Source organism: Panicum hallii, chromosome 1, assembly GCF_002211085.1.
Source record: "Panicum hallii strain FIL2 chromosome 1, PHallii_v3.1, whole genome shotgun sequence".
NCBI lineage: Eukaryota > Viridiplantae > Streptophyta > Magnoliopsida > Poales > Poaceae > Panicum > Panicum hallii.
The window spans coordinates 9,502,670-9,516,868 of record NC_038042.1 but is presented as its reverse complement, the minus strand read 5'-3'; the positions used below and the strand labels follow the sequence as shown (position 1 = coordinate 9,516,868).

Below are 14,199 nucleotides of genomic sequence, written 5' to 3'. Positions count from 1 at the left end.
ACAGATATGAGATATTCAGCAACAGATCTAAAATTTTTGAGATATAGTAGGTTCTACTTATAATATATGTGCAGTGGGCAGTGCAATAAAGAAGTGACTCTTCGTTGCCCAATGTCGACAACACATTTATACTCGTGAAGACGACAGATGATCACGATGGAGATGACTGCTTATAACATTGCACAACTAAAAGGATGGTGACGATGTTGTTTCATTAGATAAGAGAAATATAGTATTTGTAAGATACAATAGGTTATATTTATATAGGTATACATACGACCATTGAGAAAAAAAGTATTACGTGGTTCATTTCCTCGTAGTTTATATGGTTAATTCAAGTTAATATCTGTCATTATCAAAGGCAGTATTGCACGCATATTTTATTCTCGCTGACGGCAACAATGAAGTTTTTTATACTCGAAATTGCTGTAAAGTGGATTGCCAGCTACATACATCACCGCCTAAAGCACTGCAACCTTTCTCTATGCAATATTTTTTCCTCTGTTTGCCTAATCTAGGCATAGGTTTTTGTAAGAAATCATGCAACGCAACAAATATTATTATGGATAATAATTCCTTGAAAACCGGTGCCTTTTCTAGCGGGGAGGAGGCAGGCCGCAGGGGAATCTGGCACCGGCCAGCACGCCCCCTCCCGCCGCTTCCTCCTCCCTGCCTTCCCTTTCCCCAGATCCGAAGCCATTAAACCAGCGGATCTCGCCTCGGGGCGCGGCCGCGGCACCCGGGCAAGCGCGCGGAGAGGCAGCAGCCATGAGATGGTATGCATCGGTAGCCTCCTGAGGGCGCTGGTGCTGCGTGCGGCGGCGTCGTCTGCGGGCAGGCGCCGGGGGCCCAGGGTCCTGTGCGGCCGGGCGGCGGATGTGCGCGTGACGCTCCGGCACGGATACGGCTGGCGCGGGCTCCGGGCGGTCGCGGGCAGGATGATGCTGGACTCCTCTGACCCTGCCTCCCCCGCCGCGGCGGAGGCGGGGCAGGTGCAGCCGCAGCGACGCGCGGCGGGGGCGGTGCCCCAGGCGCACGACGGCGGCTACGCCAGCGGCGGATGGGAGAGGTAATGCATGTGCGTGTGGTTTGAGGCCTCGCTGTCGGCATTGAAATGTTGTGCCTTTCCGCAACGGATAGCTTGCCGCCTGCGGTGTGATGGTGTCAATAACAAGCATGCAGATGAGATGCTATATTGGCTTGAACACCCGAACATGCAAATGTACCTTGTGCTTTTTGTTGGTACAAATGTGTTGCCGTCTCCCATTTTACTATTCCTAACCAGGCATTAGTACCGTCTAACGGGTGCGAGTGGTTAGTGCCATGCCTTAGTGCTTAGGTGCCAACTGGCTCTCATGCGATAGTTGGCATAGATCATTCTTATTTGTAACTAACAGAAATACAGTACGAGTCAAACATTATGTGGAAGTTGATCATTGTTAATGGCCTCATATGTAAGTATATATATATTTTCTCATGATCGCAACTCAGAATCAGGTCTGAGTGATAGTTGAACATCTAAAGCACGAGGATGCTTCTGTGGTTCTATCTGTTGCACATAGAGGTAGGCAGGTAGCAGTATCATTTACAAGTTTGCATTGGTAGGGGCTCAGGTAATCAGGTTAAAGTAATCAGAATTCAACATCTGTTTTTAAGCAAATGGCAGTGTTCATCTGTTTGCATATGTGATGGGTGGGGTTGTTGTGAGGTTGAAGATTGAACCAGCTACAGTTACCCAAATCAAGTTATCTTAGGTCCCTCAATCCTATTTCAGTACTGTAAAGAAAAATTGAAAATTATAAAGAATGCTGTATGAATATTTGACTGGCCAAGTGCTGCTACAAAAATATATAACTAAAAAGCTTAAAAAGAAGAATAGGTATGGAGTCCATTCTGTAGTGATCACTAATTCACTATGAATAGAGCTCATTCTGTTGAAAAATACTACTGCACCAAATATTGCATATATTGTATTATTGTTTACTTTGTGATCTTGTTATGATGGGTTCCAATTCTCCACACAGTTTATAACTTGAACATTTAATTATGTATTTTTGTACAAGAATGCCTTTGTTTTGTCCGTTTATTCTGTAGACGCACTCTTTATGGTATTCTTTCTTGGGTGTTTGACATGATGCCTTGCTTAACACAATGCTAAAATTGTGACAGAGAAGATAGTAAACTGAGTTGTGGATACTCAAGTTTCAGAGGGAAGAGGGCTACTATGGAGGATTTCTATGATGTGAAGCTAACTGAAGTTGATGGACAAGCTGTTAGCCTGTTTGGTGTTTTTGATGGTATGGACTCCAATGTTGCCCTATTTAATTTGTAGTACTTTGCCTACCACGTTTTTCTCTCAAGATCTGGTGCATTAGGTCATGGAGGATCACGTGCTGCTGAGTATTTGAAGGAACACTTGTTTGAGAACCTTCTGAAGCATCCTGAGTTCTTGACGGATACAAAGCTTGCTATAAGTACCTTTTTTTTTCCTCATAAGGCTTTACTGTAGACTCTTCCTGTTGCCATTCTTGTTGCTGCTACAAATTGACTTGAAATTTATGTCTAAAAACAGGTGAAACATATCAGAAAACAGATACAGATTTCTTGGAATCAGAATTAAGTGCCTTTAGGGATGATGGTTCGACAGCTTCAACTGCAGTTTTGGTGGGTGACCATCTGTATGTTGCAAATGTTGGTGATTCTCGTGCTGTTATTTCAAAAGCTGGCAAAGGTATTGCATATTGGAAGTAGGTAGTTTAAGTAACTTATTTGTATTTCATGCCACATCCTTCACACGATGTCTAGTCTGGTCTCTGGAATCTAAATCAAGAAGCAAAATCTGGCATCATTCTGTTCTTCATATCTACATAATATCTAGTCAACCTATGCACTCAAGTCCCTGATCACTTTGCATATCTGTACATGAAAAGTTTGGTTCATACGGTTTCTCATTGAATTCGTGTTATTTGATTCCTTGCCACCTGTGATAAGTGCCTTAAAGTTTGTCTGTTTGTTTTTCTAGCTATGGCACTTTCAGAAGATCACAAACCTAACAGGATTGATGAGCGAAAGAGAATTGAAAATGCTGGTGGTATCGTCATTTGGGCTGGTAAGCATTTTCTCTCCATTCATTATTACATTGGACTAGTTTGCTTGTATCAGCTCAAGTTGATAAGTTAGGTAGGAAAAGGCTTGTGGTATTCATTTTAGTCATCTGGAAGCTGAAGATGTTATGTTTCCATACAGTCATACGAGTATTGCATAGTGTTATAGTGGAGCACCCTTATTTTTCAAGTCATGTCATTTTTTCTTCGAATGATAAACGTAAGACCTTGATGTGGCATTTTCCCAGGTACTTGGAGGGTAGGTGGTGTATTGGCAATGTCCCGTGCATTTGGCAATCGTTTACTGAAGCCATATGTGGTGGCAGAACCTGAAATTCAGGTATAAAACTGTAATTTGAGTTATGGCAAGGTTCCATGTATTCTTTTTTGTTGTGTTTCAATTTATTTTAGGGGAAGCCAGTTTTTACTTATTTTGCTGTAGTAGAATTGCTAAAGTGGTAAAACTACACGTTCTGTTTACTTCTAAACCTTAATTTAGAATGCTGTTTAACAGTTTATCTATTGATTAAGCCTTGGAACTAAGCAAAATTAGACATCAATATGCAGTTGTTACTACTGCTGATCCATCAGTTGGTAGCTGCTGCAACCATGCAAATTTGATGATCGATCTGTAGAACTTCATCCATAGACTTGCCCTTTGGCAATTAATGAAGTATTTTCTAATAAACTGCAGGAAGAACAGGTCAATGGGGAGCTGGAATGCCTGGTTCTAGCTAGTGATGGGCTCTGGGATGTCGTGGAAAATGAGGTAATAAATATATTACCATGTTCTGCAGTTCACTTAAATTCTTCCAAGCATACAATGGTTTATTTGATTTCAAATCAAAGCATTGCCTCACTCTCTTTCCTGTTTGCTTTCGGGTTGTGTTCGTATTGCTCACAAAATGCTCAGCTGTGATATTTGACACATATGCCTGCTTAACTCTATAACTAGACACATATTTCTGCTTAACTTTATAGCTATCGCACTAACATGTTAATGCTTCTCTCTTAAAGGAAGCTGTTTCCCTTGGGAAATTGGAAGATGCTGCTGAGTCTGCAGCTCGGAAACTGACAGAGATCGCCTACTCTCGTGGCAGCGCCGACAACATTACATGCATCGTGGTTCAGTTTCACCATGATAAAACTGGATGAGATATCGGACAACATTACATGTGACGTGGTCCAATTTCACCACGACAAAAGCTGGATGAGGCGTGGGGCGGCTGATTTCCGGTAATACCCTGCTTCAGGCTATTATTATCCTGCAAGCGGGTGTTGGGGTTTCTCCCAGATTTATCACTCATGTAGCAACTGCCAAGAACTGTTCCATTGATTCTTTGTTGCCCTCTAGGAAACATTTTTGTTCCAACCGCTGTAAGAGACATTTTTAATCTGATGAATTTATAATATATCGATTTGTGTTTATCGTTAGCTCAGTTCTTCTCGAAGCTGTTTTCCCTCGGTGTTCCGTAGGAAATAGGGGAAGGGGATGAGTAAGCCAGTGCAGAAACCTATCGGGCACTATGTGCGGTTAAATCGCCTTCCTGACTCCTAACATACATATTAGATTTTCCACTTGACATTTCGCTACATTTCCTCAAGTTTTACATGGAACGTAGCTATTACTATTATGAAGCTCTTCCCTGTTGTGTGGAACGGGAATTGGAAGACAATCATGCCATGAAACATTCTAGCTCTCGACAGGAGGGACAAAACATAGTACTTGACCTTTTACTTATTCTTTCTCCCCCAGTCCAGGTTCTTTTTCAGTGTTGCAGATATTTTCTTCAAGGTTACTTGAGGTGCTGCTATGCATACAAAACATTCGAGCAACACTTCCATCACTAGGAAATGGAATCACACTTGGAGGAGCTTGGCGCTTCAGGCATGGTTTTTTATAGACGTAGTGCTTTAAGGCCATTCTTTTTTTTTTAAGGAAGCTTTAAGGCATGGTTTTTGAAGTAACACCCGGCCTCATCTTTGTCAAATGTTATCAAAGCTGCCCCTGTCTGTTTACCTCCCCATATCATTATGCCTCGCTCTAAGTTTGGGATCTGATAAAAACACTACCTGGAGTTGGGCGGATCTAGAAAAAAAGAATCTTACTTCTACCTCTAGCTCCTTGTTTCAAGTTTTAATGGCTGTAATTCATAGAGGGGCTTAGTTAGGAGAGCTCACTTCCAGCAACGGTAGGAAGGGCCTAGCCCCATATGCCCTAGGGCTAGATCCGCCCCTTCATGAAGTTCTAACACCAAGACAACCAGATGGCACCAAATGGTTAGTCGAAGTTAAAAAAATTTAACCCAGAACAATACCTTTTGTGCAATAATTGGCTATGTTCTAGGCTGTTAAGATATACGAGTCCTCATAAACTAATCATCATCTCCATAAAAAGCGAACTTTCTTTGTAAGGCTATTCACAATGGGAGTTTTACGGGGTGTTTTATGACATTAATTAGCCTACCACATCAGTAATTTGGATGACATGGCACATCATTTAAGAAGTAAGAGTTTCATGGAGTTTCATGAGGATGAAACTATGTTAACCCATTTCCAAGAACTTGGAAACCGTGTGAAACCTCCATTGAGAGTGTTTTGTTTTATTTTCACACAATTGAGTAAATTCTATTGGTTATTTATTTGCAGCATTTAAGTAGTATGTTGGCATATGAAATAATGAGATGAAACTCTCTATTGAGAGAGGGTGTTTCATCCTTCTACAAAGTTGACGTGGTATTTTTGGAAATATGGACATGAAACTCCCATTGTGATTAGCCTAAGGGAGCAAGGATGACTTATTATAAGCAGCCTCTGTCTTTCTGCTTGTTTGGTTCAGTTCCACAGCTCGCTGTACAACGTGGCGCTCCACAAGCCTACGTGGTGATTCGGTGAAATTCGAAGAGAAGAGACGGCACTGACAGGTGGGTCCCGAGGGAGCCTTGCTGGGCCCGGCCCACCAGACCCCAAATCGAAATGGGCGACGATCACGGCGAAACCGACTCGGCTCTGCTTGCTTCTTCTTCCCCCAATTCCCCACTCTTCGTGCTACGAAAACGAACGCGTTGTTAGTTGTAACGACGGACGGGTCCACCGATCAGAGACGGAGGGAAGCCCAAATCTCGGACTCTCTCCTCGTGCCGCTTCGATCCAAACCGAGCAAGCCCCAAACCCTACCGCATCTATGGCCGACGGCGGCGGCGGTGGCGGCGCCGGCGATCCAGGGGCCGGCGCTGGCTCGGCGCCGTTGTGCAGCTTCGTGAGGAAACCACCCAAGAACATCCGGAAGCGCCCCGCCGCGCCCGCAGGCTCCGACGACGAGGACGACGGCGGCGGCGCCCTCGCGGCCTTGCGGTCGAAGAAGGGTCCGTCCTCCGTGGGCAAGCTCGTCTTCTCCTCCGCCGACGCCTCCTCCGAGCCGCGGCGGTTCCAGTACGAGTCGTCCCGGACGATCCAGTCCACGGACAGCCGCGCCACCGCCACGCTCGAGACGGAGACGGAGTTCGACCGCGACGCGCGCGCCATCCGCGAGCGCCAGCTCAAGCAGGCCGAGGAGGCCCTCAAGAAGAACCCCTCCGGGGCCGCCTCCGCCTCCGCCTCCGGGGAGGTCTACAAGGGGATCCACGGCTACACGGACTACAAGGCCGGGTTCCGCCGGGAGCACACGGTGGCCAGCGAAAAGGCCGGCGGCTCGCACGGCCCGCTCCGGGCCTCCGCGCACATCCGCCTCTCCGCGCGGTTCGACTACCAGCCCGACATCTGCAAGGACTACAAGGAGACGGGCTACTGCGGGTACGGTGATTCCTGCAAATTCATGCACGACAGAGGGGATTACAAGTCCGGTTGGCAGCTCGAGAAGGAGTGGGAGGAGGCCGAAAAGGCCCGCAAGCGGCGCATTGCGATGGGAGGTGGGGATGGGAGTGATGATGAGGCAGCGGATGAGGACGACGACGACGATGATGAGGCCCTGCCCTTCGCCTGCTTCATTTGCAGGCAGCCTTTTGTGGATCCGGTTGTCACGAAATGCAAGCACTACTTTTGTGAGCACTGCGCATTGAAGGTATGAATCAGTTTCTCCAGCTTTCGTTATATGTCGTATGCTTTTCATCTGTTTAATTGATGGGTTTATCACTTGTTTGCTCGGCTAGGCAACTAGTTTTTCATGTAGAAGATTATGGAACAAAATTGCTTAGTAAGGTTATTACTTGACTAGAATTGTGTGATATAGAGTCTCTTTCCTAGTTTTTTTATGTTTCCTTTCTAAGTAAATTGTCACACTAAAGTATTTAAGCTTGTTAGGTTAGTTATTGTGTAATGAAGTGATTGATTAGCAGTTTTGTTGTCTAGAACTGTAGTTGTGTGATTGTATCACTGTTGGTCTGTAATAAGCCCTTTGACAGAGCTCTGGCTTCAAGAATTTTTGGAATGTATTCGTATTTCCAGAAATTCTTGGAGCTGGATTTGTGGGCAGATTGAGGGTATTCAGTTGAGGCATTTTGTTTTTATTTGGATTAAACTCAGAGGTTTTAAACCATTTTAATTTATCAACAAACTCTATTTTATCCGTGGATCTTGGAACTGGAGTTCTGCCAAATACACCAATAGTATCATGTGCTTCCTAATTTGCTCCTTGAATAGTTAAATTCTTTTAAGGAGTGGAACATGTACTTTTGATCTGAAGGATTCACTTCAAAGAATAGGAAATGTTTTTACCAAGATAAGAATTATACACAGATGGATTGGGTGAAAGGAAATCGTATAAATATATGATTTACTTTAACAAATTTAGGAAACTTTGAAGGAGATAATGAAGATATATCTATTGGTAGGGATAATCTGCTTCATCAGTTGCTCTCTTTCTTCGGTGTACTGAATGCTCCACCAAATAACTCCTCGCTTCTTCAGACTTTTGCATGACACTGCATCAAGTTGTTACCCAAGTTGAACTGTTGAAACATTACCCTTTCTTGGGATTCTTTTTGGATTTTTTTCCTCCTTACTTTTCATGGCAGTTCTGCTCACTAAGGATTTCTCAACCAAGACCACATCGTCATGTAGATCAAGTGCCTCTGTACAGCTAGCTGTGCTTCTCTAATACAAGTGAAGCAGGATAGCACGATCATGCCATCTAGAAACATGTCCCTTAGTACCAAGAGATGTATGCAGCTTTGTCAACTTAACAATAAGTTGTTAGAGATGTCCATCTTTCGCTGCTGATTCTCTGAAAAGAAGTAGGAACACCATCTCATTAGGCTCCTTAGGAGCAACTTTTATAGACCAACCCACATGAGATTCCACTTCCTGCACTTCCGGGACACATTTTAACTCCCAGAGGTGGTGGATCTTCATTTTTTTCCCCCCAAAAGTGCAGTTACCTTTGAGCTGTCCACACAGTCTAGAAGCATTTGAACTTCCTTCCTGGGTCCCATGATGGCCAACACTTAGTGTGGGACAAGGGCTCATACATTATCTTGGGTAAGGAAGGAGTAGTGACCTATTCTCAGATGGCAGGTTACATACGCAACCTCTTTTCCTTGCAGAAGGATAAAACAGCTTCTAGTTACAAACAAAGGCTGGGCTATACAACCACGCAAGCCTTGAGATGGTTGCCTCGACACCTTGTCGGTCATCTTTCCTTAGAAGAAAGGTGGTTCAGTCACTGGCCATTGGACAATGATCTTAAGCCTGGCAAGTCAAATCCAACAATTTTAATCAGTAGCGGCATTTGATTAATAGTCATGGCTACCATCTAAGGGTTGGCCACTTCCTTGTGCTCCACCTTGAAGCCTCTTTCCTTTTGTTTTATTCTCATAGAAGAACTTTGTTTTATTTCTTCCTCCAGAGGAATTATAATGAGAAAAACAGTTTCTAGTGCCATTCTGATTATTGGTTTTAAGGAATAGTCTGCTGATCGAGATCCAATGCTAAATAAAAAATGTCATGCTCAAAGAAACTCCCGTTGTAACCATCTGCTCTGTCCCTGAAGTGTAGACTGAGGCAAGCAACATAGAGGTGAATCCTGCCTGAGTGCGTTCGATAAAAAATCCTGCCTGAATGATATTAGGCACAGTAGGCATTAGACAGAATACATCACATGAACACTGAACAATATTTACAGAAATTTTCAATATATCACTCCATTGTATGATTCCTGTATAGAAGCACAGGGAAGTCTATTAGGAAGCATTTCTATCTCTCTGCACTCTTTTGAATGCCAGTCGAGCAGTTAGACACCAAACATGAAGTCATATGGTACAAACAGTTAAGATCTGAATCCAATATAACTTGCAAGGGCCAAGTGCAGAAGTCTCCATAAAGAGAGGTTGGGAGCGTTACATCATGTGAGCCAGTCCCATGGGGTGGCGAATACATCAAGTCTGATTTGTGGGTGTAAACTAATTTTAAGATGTAATGTAGTTAGTGTTTTGTTGGTGATGTGAGCTATTTGGAGGCTTGTTTAGAGAATGGAACTGTTTGCTTATAGAGATTGTATTGAGGTTACTGTCAATTTAGTTTTACTGTGATTCAGATATGGCAGTAGCTTGGTAGTTTCAGTCCAGAAGCATCACATGCGGGAGTTTTTGTGATCTATGGAGTGGGACTGTGATAAATGAATCGGCGAACCTTATATTTTAGGAAATGTTGATTGTTGACTTTACCTGATCTATTGTTAAGAATTTGAACTGGAATGGTTTGTTAGCTGCCTACTGCAGTCAAGTATATGTATCCCGGCAATAGAACTTATTGGCAGACCATTGATAAATGAAACATAAGTCCCTAGTTAAAATTTCATTTTACAAGAGTTACAACTGAAGATTGAGGATAAAAATCATAGGTCGAGAATTCTGTACTGTGTATGCGTGATATAGAGCTAAGGATTTGAAATTAGACAGTCGAATTGGATTGCTGTTGTCCTCTTGTGGAACTATTTCTTGAGCAGACAGTTGAATTGGATTGTTGTTGCCCTCTTGTGGAAATATTTGTTGAGAAGTGGACCACATCCGTGCAAACTATAATATCAAAGTGGACATGTGAATCTGTAGCTGCTGATCATGTATTGCTTTGGTTGAATACTAGTTACGAAGTCCTCTTTGCACAACTACTTTGTGTTTGGGCAAAATTATAGTGTTGCATTGACATGAGACTGACTTGTATGCTTTTTAATCATGTTCCCTGTGGTAGAGCAAATTCTAACAAATTCTACCTTTTCTCTCTTAATGTTTCAGCACCACTCGAAGAACAAAAAGTGCTTCGTCTGCAACAAGCCGACCATGGGCATCTTCAACGCCGCGCAGGAGATCCGCAAGAAGATGGCGCAGGACAAGAAGCAGCAGCAGCAGCAGCAGCAGCATGATGAGGACTGATAACTCTAGGCATCCCATGCAAACTTAGCTGTTGTACGTTGATGTAATAGCTTTGTTCTGATATTTTTTTTCCATCAGAAAAAATGAGAAGAAAAGGAAATTTAGAAACCCAGCTTTGAACCTGTATCATGCATCACCACATTGTCTCTCTAGCTCAGCTTTCAGCTAGCCCAGCTTGCTGCTGTGTGCACGTGGTCCCATGCCCTCATGTCAAGTAGCCTGTCAGATGGTTCCTGGATGGATGTAAAGCTAGTATGAAGCTCCAAAGGTGCAGCGGCGCTGAGCTGCCAGTGTGCCGGTGCCCCGCAAGTGGAAAAACTCAGGTGAGCCAGGCTCCGGAAGCTGTTAGCGGCAGGCCTGCAAACTCATGTGCCTCGGATCCCTTGTGTCCAGTATCCTGTAGCAATCGGGTTGTCAGCTGCTGCTGCTCGGAGTTGGAGAGTTGCTAGGGAGGCTGCTTTCTAGCGTGCATGCGCGTGTTGGTGCTGGTTCTCTTGTCAGTCATCAGTGGTCACGCCTTTCTTGCGGCCCGGCCCCCTTAACCAAATCGGGGCTACTATAGCGCTCGGACATCCGATGTGAAGTTTCTCGTCGGATCCTCAGTCACAATATTAAAAATTAACTACTACAATATTTAAAATCACTACTTGCAACACTAAAAAATGCATATAAAAATAACTCCATCATCTAATTCTATAATAAAAATTTTCCGCCGCAACGTGACACTATATTTCATGCAACATCTAATGAGAAGAACAATACGTAGAAATAGAGTTTTGTAATATCAACACTTACCATTTGCAACGGTTAAAATTATAATTCCGATATTTTTGAACTACAATTGTAACATTTAAAAATTTATCTATTTTTTTAAAAATAAGAAAACAAATAGAATTAGTCGATTAGATTAAAAGATGCGACATGGCAAATCAACTATCAAAACGTCTAAAATAAATTTATGCAACATCCTAAAACAACCGTTGCAACACCACCTGACATCTCAAACATACTAAAAAGCACCAATGCAATATCACATATCGACCCACAAACAATCCTATAATAACTATTGCAATATCAATAATCAACTGGAACTCCCACTGCAATATTAATAATCAACTTAAACTCTTGTTGCAATATCATCGTATGCCTATCGCAACAAAAAATCATGTAAGAAGCCCACCACAACATCTGTCATTGAGGTTGGAATGCGTTTCTGCTGCAACATCAACTCCTACCTATAGTAACAAAATTATATGTAAAAAATTCCCACCGCAACATCAGTGCGCTAGGTTGGGACATCTTATTCTTTTTCTTGGATATCGGACGCCCTCACGCTAGCAATACCGTAACCCAATCATTAACCGGGTTGCCTGAGTTATCCGAGTCAAACTTATCACTCCTTCACGTTTTGTTGTTTTTCTTTTTCTTTTTCAAAGCACCCTTTGAAGTAACTTGCAAAATAATTATCTTATATACCCCCAATACATTATTTACACAAAATAGACAACATCTAAGTTGTTATATAGGAGTTTCAAGAATTTTTGAATATATTTGGTATTTTCAATCATTTAAATGAATTTCTACGTGCTTATCGAGAAAATTTCATATTGAACCATGTATGCATCTAATAAGATAAAAAAATTGCATAAAAAGTATATTTAGGCTCATGTGTTACATTCTAGCCCATGCACTAGATATGGATGAAAAATTCAATTGTATTTTAGGGATAATTCAAACTTCTATATGCAAATTACTGCATAATAATTACAATAATATCTAAATTTAACCAGAAAATTCTACAAATTGATGTGATAACATATTTTTGTCCATAATCTTGCCTAAAGAATTTAAATAATTTTGATAAAGTGGGACCATACATTGTTCACAAATGGATACATCTCTTCCATAGTTTCTTATAACTCAAGTCAAACTTTGAGATTTTAATACCTCATAATATTTTTAAACCCGTATAAACCTCAAATTTGGACAGAAACTTACCTTTACCATCCTATTCACAAGTGGGAATTTACTTTGCCACTTGTTATGCAAAAAAGTTATTTTTATTTTTATATAACTAATTAAGGCATCCTTGCGAAGTAACATGCAAAAATAGTTATCTAAAATACACCAATACATTTTGGAAATTTAATAGACGAATTCTAGGTTGTAATGTAGGACTTTCAAGAAGTTTTCAACACATTTGATATTTTCTATCATTTGAATAATTTTCCACATGCTTATAAAAAGTAATTATAAATTGAACTACGTGTACTTCGGACAAGATTTAAAGAAATGCATAAATTATGTTGAGGCTCATATGTTCAATTATAGCTCATGTGCCAAAGACAGATGAAGAATTCAATTGTTTCTTGGGATAATTCTACATTCTATCTCAAAATTAACGTAGAATGATTGCAATAATATGTAAATTTGTTTGGAAAATTCTACAAACTGATATGGTAACATTCGAGCGCGAGCTATTGTAGTTTTACCTATGCTTCCCACACAATTGGAGTGCAAACACTCACGTGGACAATGCAGAACTCACTGGCCGTGGCCGGTGTGTTGGCTTGACAGAGGGGCACACAGACACAGCCGTCAACTGCTTGCCCTACGGTCCTGCTGGAAAGTGAGTCAGTGAAGAAAGGTGGAACACATCCCTGTTTCCGCTATCACTGCTTGCCAGAAGTATACGCTCTGCTTAAAAAGGCTTTCCTTCGATCCTTTCTCGCGCGAAAATAAATCAAGCGACCGAGAGGCACAACTAACACGCAGAGCGCCGTCGACTTTGACCGCCGACGAGCTTGCAGCTTGAGAATGTTTCTGCTCCCATGGCTGCAAACCCGCAGGGTTACGACGCACTGATGGCGGTGTCCCTGGCCGAGATTGAGATTTCAGAGTGCACCATTACTCGAATCATCGATGTTGAGGCACCGCCGGACGACCACAATCTTTTAGCCTGCTAGCGGTTGGGAAGATGGTTGACCGGCGGTGGAGGTTTTGTGCTCTCCGACTCTAAAGGGATCTTCGGGGAAGCTGGTTGACCGGCGGTGGAGGCGGACGAGACGGCGGTGAGACGCGGTGGCGAGCCCCCTCCCCACCAGCGGGCGGTGGAGGCGGCAGGGGAGGGGGTGGTGTTGGCTGGAGAAGAAGAAGACGCACTCGAATTTGTGTTGGCAGTGATGGAGGGCGGAGGCGGCGGCTAGCAGCCGGAGCTGGGGGAGGTGGTGGAGATGGGGCGCCGTGTGTGCATCAAAGTAGCCAACAATATTTATTTCACCAGGCAAAAATATGTTAAGAACAAAGCCAACTCAATGTATTTATCTAGGCAGTTCATCTGATTTCATATGCGCAACTCAATGCATTTTATCTACGCAATAATGTGTTAAGAACAAGGCTAACTCAGTGCATATATCTAGGCATTTCTTTTGATTTTCATATATGCAACTCAATACATATATCAGGCAATAATGTGTTAAGAACAAGGCAAAATCAGGACATGTTCTATGAGTTTTCCTTGTTTATTTTACCATCAGGCAACAATGTGTTATTAATAAGGTATAATAATCCAAGTCCTTAGGCAATTATCTGTTATGCCTCACTGTTTTCCACTGTACTTCAAGTTCTCTAATCAAATCATATTCATTCTAAATATTTTGCAGGCATCCAGCAGGAAAGGAGGAAGGACTGGGGGAGAGGAAATAAGATGTGCAGATTTGAAGCAGATCACG

At 42.6% G+C, this 14,199-nt stretch overlaps 2 protein-coding genes across 3 annotated transcripts; both read left to right on the top strand.

The window, feature by feature from the left end:
* Window positions 1-612: 612 nt before the first annotated feature.
* On the top strand, window positions 613-4,538 carry LOC112878959 (probable protein phosphatase 2C member 13, mitochondrial). Of its 2 annotated transcripts, none has more exons than XM_025943242.1 (8): window positions 613-1,069; window positions 2,170-2,297; window positions 2,376-2,474; window positions 2,573-2,731; window positions 3,023-3,109; window positions 3,353-3,444; window positions 3,799-3,873; window positions 4,122-4,538. In XM_025943242.1, exons 1-8 carry the CDS (start codon window positions 774-776, stop codon window positions 4,257-4,259), a joined length of 1,074 nt encoding a protein of 357 aa, XP_025799027.1. In that variant the 5' UTR covers window positions 613-773; the 3' UTR covers window positions 4,260-4,538. The 2 variants fall into 2 exon arrangements, with proteins under 2 accessions (XP_025799027.1, XP_025799028.1); XM_025943243.1 differs by having other exon boundaries at window positions 1,046-1,069; window positions 2,175-2,297; window positions 4,122-4,532.
* Window positions 4,539-6,159: 1,621 nt separating this feature from the next.
* Window positions 6,160-10,636, top strand: LOC112879032 (zinc finger CCCH domain-containing protein 15). The gene is made up of 2 exons (XM_025943353.1): window positions 6,160-7,164; window positions 10,331-10,636. Exons 1-2 carry the CDS (start codon window positions 6,289-6,291, stop codon window positions 10,466-10,468), a joined length of 1,014 nt encoding a protein of 337 aa, XP_025799138.1. The 5' UTR covers window positions 6,160-6,288; the 3' UTR covers window positions 10,469-10,636.
* Window positions 10,637-14,199: the final 3,563 nt, after the last annotated feature.